Source organism: Acanthisitta chloris, unplaced genomic scaffold, assembly GCF_000695815.1.
Source record: "Acanthisitta chloris isolate BGI_N310 unplaced genomic scaffold, ASM69581v1 scaffold2999, whole genome shotgun sequence".
Taxonomy (NCBI): Eukaryota; Metazoa; Chordata; class Aves; order Passeriformes; family Acanthisittidae; genus Acanthisitta; species Acanthisitta chloris.
The window spans coordinates 19,209-30,869 of record NW_008692911.1 but is presented as its reverse complement, the minus strand read 5'-3'; the positions used below and the strand labels follow the sequence as shown (position 1 = coordinate 30,869).

The following is an 11,661-nucleotide window of genomic DNA, read 5'->3' as shown; positions in this document are numbered from 1 at the left end:
TCTATTCTATTCCATTCTAATCCATTCCATTCTATTCTATGCTATTCCATTCTATTCTGTTCCATTCTATTCCCTTCCATTCTGTTCTATTCTATTAAGGTTTTCTTCCATGGAAAAGATGAAATGATCAGAAAATTTCTTCTTTCCCCTGCAGTAGAGCTTTGAACTCAAAATGGAAAGGATTGTTTCTGCTCAAGGTGTATAAGATGGTTAAGTATTTGGCATAACCAGAAACCTGAAAAACAAAGGTGAAAGTCCTTGCCAGCTACTAATTCTGCAGGTACTTACCTATGTGTACAAGTTAGGGCACCACATGGAGGCTGAATGGGGCTGTTCCTCAGATGCTATTAGAATCAAGTCATGAAGTTGTTTCTGCCAGCTGTCCATGTACTAGCAGCACTCAGAAATGCTGACTTGGTGTGCATATTTTCGTCGCTGCCATAAGAAGGCAAGAAACTGTCTTGTTGTCCTCGTATGTCTCAGAAATTGCTTTATGAGCGATGATCTGACTGTCTTTTCTTGGCAGGTGCAGCCCAGTAGCAAACAGCACCAAGTCTCCGTATACAGGCTGTATCATCAGCTCCATACCTGGTTTCTCGTCAGAACTCACATTTTTTGATGATACTTTTAATCGAATGCTTTGCCAGAGGGGCTTTTGAGAGTTTGTCAGTGTATTTTTAACCACATAAATAGAGGTCATAGGACATTGCTGTTATGTCCTGGGTACGAGTTGCAGTCAGCCAAGCCAATGAGGATGTATTTGATGAAGATGCAGATGAGATGTATCTACTACAGAAGGAATGGAACAGCACCATGAAAAAAAGATTGCAGGTATTTCTATAAAAATTATTTAATAGTTAGATTTGTTGATGTTAGATTTGCTGATGCATACCTCGATATTCATATGGGTGATTTAAAGGGAAAACTAAGACTGGCTGCTTGAAACTTATTGTGACTTAGTTGCTTCTGAATATCAGGAAAACATAGCAGGAATTTACAGAAACCCTACCTAGTAGTCATCAGAGCAAAGTACTGTTTTACCAAAAGACATCAGCTCCCTCTGGAAACCATGTGCATTTGTAAAAGGCAGTGCTAAGTTCTGATGCAAGCTATTTGCTTTGTACTTGTAGGCACACCACTAGTAAATGTAGGGCAGTACAGCTAAACAAACAGTGCTAATAAAGAAATAGGAGGTGTTTGAGGTTTTAAGATGTATGACTCCATGTGCAACCACAACTGAGCATTGCAGTCTGTGTAGTTCTTTGCTTGATTCATTATCCTAGTGAAAAATACATTTTAGGAAAGCTGGTTTCCACAGCCTTTGCCTCCCTGGAGTTGTACAGGGAGCAAAACAAGTACATAAACCCAAGTCAGTTCAACAGATACATTATCATTCAGAGTGGGACCAGTAGAGCTCGTCTGCTTGTGGGTGAGCAGTATTTGGCTGAAGAAGATGAATGGAAGCTGTTGTGCAGGCTGTTGATGAGGAAGGGTATTACAACAGAGCCATTGTATTATTCTCCAAGGAAGCTTCCTGCATCTGAGTCCCTTGTGAAAAGACTGGTTTTCTTAAGGGGCTGTTTAGTGTTCTTACACAAATCCCACTGGTATTTAAGAGGACATACTGAAAAATCATTAAGTCTTATTGAAGTTAGAGCTGTATGTTGGGCAACATAAAGAAATAGTTGTGTTCCTGTTTTTCTAGCAAGGCCACCAGTTTTCTTCTCTCATGAGCAGATAGGAGTTTTTACTCTTACAACTTGCAATTTTGGTGTCATAATGTGATTATAATATAAAGAAATTATTTTGCATTACAATCATTAGCTGTTTCTTACAGAAAGCAGTCACAATGTTATATGTGACTCAGGCCATCACTGTCTGGTTTTCTGGTATAATTCTTGGAGCAGTCACAATGTTATATGTGACTCAGTTCATCACTGTCTGGTTTTCTGGTGTAATTCTTGAATTGAGTGAGATCCAGCAAATAAAGAAGCAATGCTTCATAATTAGTTTTGCTAAAACAGGTAGATGGATTACAGACAGGAGGGTACCTCTGCTAAAAGTGAGGCTTTGCAGTCTGGGTATTTTTTAGATAGAAAAAGGTAGTCTATGTGTGGTATTCTTGAATTAATTTTTCATAAAGGAGTTGGTTATCATAAAAGCAAGCATGCTTTCCTGCAGATTTGTCAGATTTTTTTATCTCTCCAAAAATACTTATTTTCTGACCTTCTGGGGATCCTTTTGCAGAAGAACTGGATCTTACAGGTCAGCAAATCATAATGCATGCAAAAGGCATGTTTTGATTCAGCAGTGGGGGTGTAGCCATGAGGAATGTTAAAGTCTAGAAGCTGTAATTTAAGGGATTGAATACTTGTTTAAACTTTTTTTATTGTTATGCGTTTACCATATGTCCAATTTGTCATCTTATGAAGAACCTGTTTCACTGCTTTTTATTACAGGAAGGCTATAGGGATGGAATTGAGGCTGGTAAAGAACTTGCACTCCAGAAAGGCTTTAATCAAGGTTACAGACATGGTGCCAACCTGATGATTACATGTGGCCAGTTCAAAGGAACCCTGAAGTAGGTTACAAACTCCTTAAGGTCAAGTGTATGTGGAGGGTGTGTCCAAAGGGAACATGCATGCAGTTTTTTGTTTGTTTTAATTAAACAGAGGAAAAGTACATTGTAAGATTGTCCAAAATAAGCAACTGAGAATCATCTGGATTACTGGTCTGGAATACAGGGAATTGGCTACCTGGGTGTAGAATGATCATTCTTTAAAAACCTCCTTTAGTTGTTCTTCCAAAATTATCTGAATCTACATCTCTAAGATTAATATTCAGTTCTACTGCTTGAATTTTACATAAAACATGAATGAATCATAGATACTTTTGTATAGCATAGATATCTTGTCACATTGCTGTCTGCCTTCACCAACTGGGAGTCTGTGTGGATACATATAATCACTTTTGTTGTTCACTTTTCAGTGCTCTCTTATCCTGGTGCCATTTTAATGGACATGATTCCGCTTTAAGTAAGATAAATAATCTTCTTGACGTGCTTGCAAAGCATGAAGATGATGTGCTTAAGTATCTGAATTCTACTGAAGAACAGCCACATCTTGAACACATTTTAGACTCTGTTCAGGACATGGACCTTAATCACACAGCTTCAGCTGGGACAGAGGACAATGAAGCTAAAGATGGAAGACAGCAAGATGGTGGCAGCTGTGGTGAAAACATTTGTAGAAATAATGGTGAAGTTGGTTCCTTGCAGTCTGAGTGCAGCGAGGCAAACCTCTGCACAGATCCTGAAAGGTCAACCCTTGCTTGGGTTAAAACACAGATTGTTGGACTAGTAGAGCAACTGGGCTTACCATTGGATATACTCGATCATGTCCTGCAACTGGAACGTTAGTTTTCTGTCTCATGGTATTTAAAATTATCTCAGCTGGCTTTGATTTTCAGTTTGGGAACCATGTACAGGCTGATGTATCACTTTGGTTTAGGAAAATCTGATCTTGATACTTTCCAGTAGAAGTAATTTGTGTAAATCTTCACCGTGCTTTTGGCACCTGGCAAAATCCCTCACTTAATCTTAAATATAACCTCAGTCTTAAATACAACATTCACAGAAAGAGCCAGTGACTTTTAAAGCTCTTCAAAGATTTACTCAACATGTTTCTGTTCTGCATCAGAACCTATCATTTCACCATCACTCTCTCTTTTGGCAGCAGTTTGGAAATGAAGCAGGTACACTAAATAGCCACTCTAAATTGGTCCCCTCTAGTATCTAATGAAAAATGCCCAGTGCCATGGACAAGCTAGTCTTGCACAATAAGCTGATGATGATGATGTGCTAACTGTAAGCAAAATAGAACAGGATTTGCTGATGATTCCTAGAGTGCTGTGACACTCTCTCAAGAACTATGTAAAATATAGGGATGTTTCACCTTTTGTCAAATTCTTCCTCTTGTCTTGTGTAACCACTATGCAATGCACTTTCACAGTTAAAAACTATTTTTCCTCCTCATAAAGTTTTATTTATTTCACTGCATTCACCACCTCTTAGAAACACATAAGCCACACATGCATATTTCTGACCACTTGGTATTTCTGTGCCAGTGTTCCATATTTGACTTGTTTTCCTGTTGCCTTAACTGTAGCTCCTAATTGCTGTGTTTGGGAATTTTTTTCTTTGTGAATGCATATATCTGTTTAGCACTGATTAAACTTACTTATAGTAAGTTAAGGGTTTACTTGTTTTAAGTCATTTGGAATCCTCCTTCATATCTGAGACAAAAAAAGTCTAGACAAATTTTGAACAGTGATTAAACTTACTTATAGTAAGTTAAGAGTTTACTTGTTTTAAGTCACTTGTAATCCTCCTTCATATCTGAGTCAAAAAAAGTCTAGACAAATTAAAATTTTGAACAATCAATTTAACTAAAAATAAATAAATCGCAAAACAGTTTCAAACTTTGAGGCCAGAAAAAAACAAAGGCAAAAATTACTTGATTTTCAGAGCCTGAGTTTAGAGCTTTCTTACTGAAGACTCTTATTACCCTGTCACAGAATTGTTAGGCTGTAAGTTTGACTGCCATTCAGTACCACTCCTGCTTCAGGGGTAAACAGGACTGCAACTAGAAGTCTCTTATTGAACCTTTTTCTGAAATAGTGAACAGCTAGGGCTGTCTGCATTAACTGTGTATGTACAAAATAGTTTGAGTAACTTTTTCTCAATTTATTTGGCATAATGTTGACATGGATAAACATTCCTTTTCAACAAGTGTGTGTGTTGTCTTGTAGACTTTATCCTGTATGTTAGACAGAAATTTCTTCCATATTGTGGTAGAAGATGGTGCAGACAAAATAAAGGTTACTAGAGCAGTGTTAGGCTTTTCCAAATTTTGATGTTTAAAAATACAAATTCAAGGGTATTACTTCTATGTATTTAATAATATGCAAAGGGGAAACACTCTTCACAAATTACTAAGTAGACCTTCTTTTTGCTTATCAAACAATAGATTTTATTTTACTTACATAACATCTATACTAGCTGTGGAATTATGTTCCTCTACACAGTTTCTGTGTTTAGTGAGGGGTTAATTTTTTCCATGTTGTCATCCAGAGGTTCCAGTTTGGCTGTGGAGAGGTTTTCTTTTGTGCTGTCCATAATATTTGGCTCATCTGTCACTACCAAATCTTGCTAAGCAGCCACAGAAAGGCTTTCTTCAACACTATTAGAATCTGTAATTTGCTCACATGGTGGCTCAGGTGGTTGTTTCATGTCTATGTCCATGTCTTGTGTTTCACTATCAGCTTTCACCTTGGCAGCATTCCTGAAAACAGCTCTCATGACAACTGGGACTGACATGCAACTGAAGAAGGAAATGACACATTAGTCACTACTACAGACTTCATTCTGTAAAGTACTTCTGTTTTTAAACTGTGTTTGACACCAGAACAAAAAACAGCGCTATATCCTTGCTTCTTTTTGCCTTATGCAACCAGGTGTTCTGTTGTATTCACAATGTAAACTACACGTGCTGTACCAAAAACCTATGTTGGCACACTGAAATCCACTGCTGGATCTTTGAACTTAGTGAAGAAGCTTTGGTTGAAAGAGTGGGAGGGTTTGGTTAAAAAAAACAGTCATAAAGATGCTTCTAATGAAAAACTATACTAATGATATTGAAATATATTCATTCTTGCTGAGTTTTATAATTGTAACTTTCATGTTTTGTATAAGACAGTGACAGAGCATGTCTTTTCTAAAACACTATCTACGCTAGAGGAATTGTTTCCCCACTCTTAATAGAGTTACCTGGTTCCAAGAATAGTATCTAGTTTAAAATCAGGTTCAAAATTCAGCCTGTGTTGATCTTCTTGTCATCTAACAGATAATAGTTATATACCAGCTTATGCCAAATGACGTAGTGCTCTCAGTGCTTTCTCTAGTGTGTGTTCATGGATCACAGCAACTTGCCTCTGTTGGAATTTGTTTCAGAAAACAAACCAGTGTTGTGCAAATGCCATATACACCTCAGTTTCTGAAAGGAAGCACTGATTACCATTAGGTAGATGTGTAAAACACCCTTTGCATACTAGTAATGAGACTGTCATCAGCTGGAAGAGCATGTTTACAAAAGAGAAAAGCATCTTTATAAAAGGTAAAACTCTTCACTCCGAAGTGTTTCCCTGCTCCCACAATCTAAGAGAAACACTTCATCACTATTAATGTTTAAAATTTCTGAAAGAGATACTTAAGACACTGAAGTTATTCCCACTTTTGTATTATAACTTTTTACTAGGGTGAAGTTTTCCGATTGCCTAGTTTATGGCATTATGAATGCACACGATATTCTCATTAAATGGACATGTTCATTCCAACTGTTCTGAAATAAAACTACTTACCGCTTTAGAGCTCTTGCTATAAAGTCGTCACTAGAATTTAGAGTTGGATCTTGAGGATTTAAATGAAGGCGACATTGGACTTCTCTGGAGGTTGTAACATCAATTGTCACTAAGAAGGAACAGAACAGAAAAATGTTTGGTTTGAAATACTTACAAACATTGAAAACCAATTTTTCATTTTGATGCTTGAAGAGATGTAAGGCAAGCCAGTGGAAAGAGGTTTGCAGCAATGCATTTGCATAAAACTTGCTTTTCCATAATATATTTAAATCAGAAATAGTAGAAGTTACACTATATTAATTAACTGCAGGCCAAGACAAAACAGGGACTCGAATATTTTCATTTACTTTCTGTTTGATGCTGAGTACAAAACACCTTTTAGTAAGCAGTTTACATGAGTGTTACTATGTATTTTTCACGGGCTGCACACCATTGAGAGTGGCCCTTAGAATGTTTTTGTAACCAAGAAGCATAGTGCAAGAGCTGAGATAGAGCCAAGTCCCTTGTCAGCTCAGTAGAGAGGACAGAATCAATTATTCCACACATACCATAGGCTAAATTCTCTTTCACAGGATGAAGGAAAAAGACAGAAAAGCTGGTGTTCTTGTGTGGTACCACTTCAAAGTAAAGCAGTTCCGAATCATCTAGAAATAAAATTATTGTTTAGTGATATCCACCCATTGGACCTGGACTCTTTGGGGCTGAATCACATGCCAAAATTCTTAAAAAATACTGTATCAGTAGGATCTAATTATTCATTACTTTGACAACTTAGTTTATGCTTATAGGAGTGTCAGGCTTAGGAGATGGTAAAAACAATTCAACACAGTGTTAAGAATGTTTTATCATTTACAATATTCCACAAGTAAAGACAGCTTTGGCAAGGGAGCAGTAAAATCCTGCACCCAGCTTAGAAGCTAGTTTCTCTCTAATACTCTGCCATTACTCCAACCACAGCATTTACCTTCATTTCTATGCTTCTCAGAGACACAGCTGCTAATAAGAGTGTTATACGCCATTTGATGCCGAAGAATCTCTATTACAGCAGGCACACACTTTGGATGACTAAATGGGATTTTACTGACCAAGGCTCCCCATAAGTCTGATTTTTCTGAGCCCTTGTTTATGAAGTAACAGTTCTTTGGGCAATCTGGAAGAGACTGAGCAACAAATATGGTGACACTTCAGGCACTTGAAAGCAGTAAAGTAAAGCTTGATATTATCAGGCAACTCCACGATCTGACAATAATTTTTAAAGATACACTTCTAGCATGTCCATCATGTCTCTGTATTTCAGTAGAAATATAATCCTTAAAAGAAGCTAAATGAGACCCACTCTCCTTCTCACAAGCATCCAAATTAGGTAAATATACCCAGAGCCAAGTGGTCAGGAGTTCAACTGCCACCAATTCTTCCGACTCTTAATAGCCCTGTAGGCTATAGAAATGTTAGCAACCAAGATTAACTCTCAGAGTAATAAATATCATAGTAGTGCTGCTTGACAGTTGCATAAATACGATAGTGTTGCCCAAATCTCTTCTGGGCACCATATGTTGTTCCTCCCTCCACCATTACTACACTCATTGGAGAAGCATGTTTGGCTGGAATGTCTCCTGATGATTCATTTAAGTAGGAGATAGTAAGAAAAATTTGCCACCTGTCCATGTTGACAGTGATTCTATAATAAAGTTAGAAGTGCAATATCAGGATGCCAAATGGGAACTGTCACCTTGAAAACAGGGCAGGTCAGTTAATGAGCAGGGTCTACACTAAGAAAATCTGAAGAGTACAATAAGGGAACTTTTACTTGTGTGTTCATGCAGCAAAAGGATTTCCCTTACACTCATTTCAAGGTTAGAGTGCAATTTAGTAGTTTATTCTAGAAATAAAATCTTTAGACTCAGAAGTAAAACCATATCCCAGCAAGTACTAATATTTTAGGGAACTGTTGAAAAGTTACAGAGCCTTTCAGGTGCATCCTGAAAAATTAATTCCATTTTACAGGTTTTGTAGAGAAGAACTTTGATGGGTGCATCCTGAAAAATTAATTCCATTTAACAGGTTTTGTAGAGAAGAACTTTGCTAAACCTTATTTAGCATGGTGTAAACTTATTACTACCTTCTGTACCACCATCTCAAAACCCAAGAACTAAGAAAGCAATGGGCTCTGCTAACAATGTTAGTAGGATAGATTTTCTTGCAAAAAAGAGTAGACCTTTGAAGCTTGCCTTGTAGTTGCCCTGTATATAAATCTGGCAGAAAGCATCTTAGCCACCATTTTCTATCCCAAAACTTTCACTCTACACCTAATGCAGCCTAAGTAACTATTTTAATAATACAGTTATTAAAAGGCAAGCCATCTTTGGTTAAACAACCTTGTCTCTAGATAGTAATTGACATCACTTTTGTAACACTTTGTACTTTTCTTCCTGCCAGTCCCTTTAAAATGAATCAGTATTCTCAGTCTTATCTAATTAAGAAATCTCTTGTTAAAACAGTGTGACATGCAGCATGATAAAGACCTTCCAAAATCTAGGTAAGTACCATCTTGGGACTTGCTCCTCACACCAGTCAATAAGCTTCCTTTTTTTAAAAGCACTAATGATAAAGTTCTGAGCAATTTTTTTAAGAGTATTTGGGTTGCACACAAATTAGTATGACTTCAGCAGCCAAGCACACAGTGTCTCATTAATGAGGATGAGAAGCTCACTTACTTGGAAGGATCTAATGTTGTTTTGTAAATTACTTTCCTTAAGAGCATTCAAATACTGTTGGGATTCTGGGAAGTCTACATTGCTTACTTATAGGGAAATATAATTCAATATATAAATCTTGCACAATTGCACAGTGTGTGTCAAATGTACATTATACTCACCACAAAGAAACAAGATTTATTTGTAGACAAGTCTTCAGTGCATTTTTCTTTAAGAGTAGACTGAACAATTAGCTCACACAACGGAGCTTGTTTCAAGGCAGAAATCTGAATTCCTGAAATCAAGTGATTTATTTTTATTAGCAATTAGGTTATGACGGTAGGTTTTGAAAGCTAATATGAAAAACAGAACCAATGTTTTGAAAAGACAAAAACACTGAGCTTCTTTTTTACTCCTAGAATTGTTACATCTCTCTTAGAACTTTTGTGTTTTGCACTGATTGTTAAATTCTTACACTTGGGCTGATAAAACAGTAAATGTTCTGCCCCAGAAACAACTTTTTCCTCTTTCAATATTAACACCAGGATATGAAAGGAAATAAACAAGTCATTATAACAGAAGTACTTAATCTTACAAAACAATTATAACATGCCTGTGAGTCTCTGTATCTCTTCAATACTGGATAAGGACATAGGAACAGGCTGATGAAATTTCAGCACGAAAAAAGCTGGCAAATCCACACTGAGTTCATCGGTCAGTGGCAAAAAAGCTGGGTTGCTGGGGAAAAAACATTGTCATAATGAAAGCTTGTTACAGAAATTGCCATAACAAGGACTCTCAGTGCAAGGCCAGTATCAGGTCTCTAGCAGTTTATTACATTCCATACCTTTTCTGCCTTGAGAAAGGTTTTGCTTTATAAATGCAACTTTAACTAAAACACGGTTAATGTGAAAAAGGAAAAGTGAGACACTAGAAACTGAGTGATGTTTGCTATAAATCATCCTATAGTGTTGATTTTGGAAAGATACTTCAGACTTTCCCTCCAGCCAGCACTGAGATATTTCTGAGATCTTTCTCAGAAATACCAAGGTATTTCTCATCTCTGAGAGAGATGAGGTGTCAGTACCCAGGGTGGGATGACGAACGATTTTGTATATTTGAGCTGTAATATCCTTCAGTATGTACTTTATTTATTCTGAAACTATGCAGGAGTTGCTTGTTGAATAAAGAAGTAATGTTCCAGTGGTTCCTTCTGGCTTCAAATCTATGAATAAATCCATAGTTCAATGCAACTTACACAGTTAAATATGAACGTCATACCCTTAAAGTCAAAAAAAACCTTGTAAAAGCCACAGGTTATAGAGTGTGTAGCTATGGAGCATAATGCCATCAATGAAGCAGAGCTTCCTCTTTTATCAGAGGCTAAATGTTATGCTTGAAGCTAATGCCAACGAACTTGTAAATCCCTTTCTGTACTGAGAAGTGCCCAGAGCCTCACCCGTCCTCTCTAGCTTGAGGATCTACAAGCAATGGGGAAAGAGGAAGTTTGTGGAGCGTATCCATGCCTTCAATAGTTACAACTGCTTTCATTCCACATACCTGGGAACCTAGAGGAGAAAGAGAACTGCATTATTTTCCTTGTTTCAGTGTAGATTAATCTTATGCATGCAAAACATGCAATAGTAAGGTCTTTGAAGGTCGGGTCCAACTGACAGCCACAAGGCTGTGGGGAGCAAGGAGAAATCTGCACGGACCAAACTCAAAAGGCCAAAGTTGCCCAAAGATGATACAGCAATGGCTGCTTTTGGGATATGCCATGAAATAGATAAAAAGACCACCAGTCATTTTCATGCTGACTAGGCAGGCTTTTGTTTGCTATCACTCCAGTTTGAGTCAGCATCCAAGAAATGAGAAAGTAGTTCCCTGATGGACACTAAAATTGTGCTAAAGTGCATCACATAAATCATTCTGCTAAGCTGAAATTTTAAATTTTGTGAGTTTCATTAATTAACTTTGCTTATTGAAACAGGTAGTACTGAAAAAGTTGTTACATTAGTTATTTCTTCTTTTCTAGCTTTACCATGATTTAGTTCTACTTCCAAAACTTGATAGGGAGAAATGTAAAATTCCAAGTTCATAGGAGTTCCTGAGGAATATAAAAAGAATAATGGTTACTACACATGTCAATAGAGGAAATATGTCAAGCACCTTGGCACAAAGAGGGAAAAGAAACAATGTAGATGGGCAGAGGGGATTCCTCCTAAGAGTACATCTATAATTAGAATACACAGTCAATCAAAGCATTTTCTTAAGACTTAACAGCTAAACCCTCTGTGTAAAAATCATCAGACATCTTTGTAAAGGTCAGATGAAATTAATACTCTTGCACAATAACCTGTTGTTCAGCCTTAAAAATACTAGCTGAACTTCTAGATTTCATGACTAGTCTGAAATAAAAAGGGAAGTTGCAATATTTGCCTGAAGGACACTTACATCAAGGTGTACAACAGGATAGTGGCAGCAGGTATTAGAAATACTTTTATGAACTGGAACACATTAACAGTTAATGCTCACTTCTGACAGCGAAGAT

At 37.1% G+C, this 11,661-nt stretch overlaps 1 protein-coding gene across 1 annotated transcript; it reads left to right on the top strand.

Annotated features, from left to right (window-relative positions):
• Positions 1–695: 695 nt before the first annotated feature.
• Positions 696–3,425, top strand: YAE1D1 (Yae1 domain containing 1). Its single transcript, XM_009082841.1, has 3 exons — positions 696–831; positions 2,460–2,581; positions 2,989–3,425. The coding sequence occupies exons 1-3, from the start codon at positions 715–717 to the stop codon at positions 3,416–3,418; spliced, it is 669 nt and encodes a 222-aa protein (XP_009081089.1). The 5' UTR covers positions 696–714; the 3' UTR covers positions 3,419–3,425.
• Positions 3,426–11,661: the final 8,236 nt, after the last annotated feature.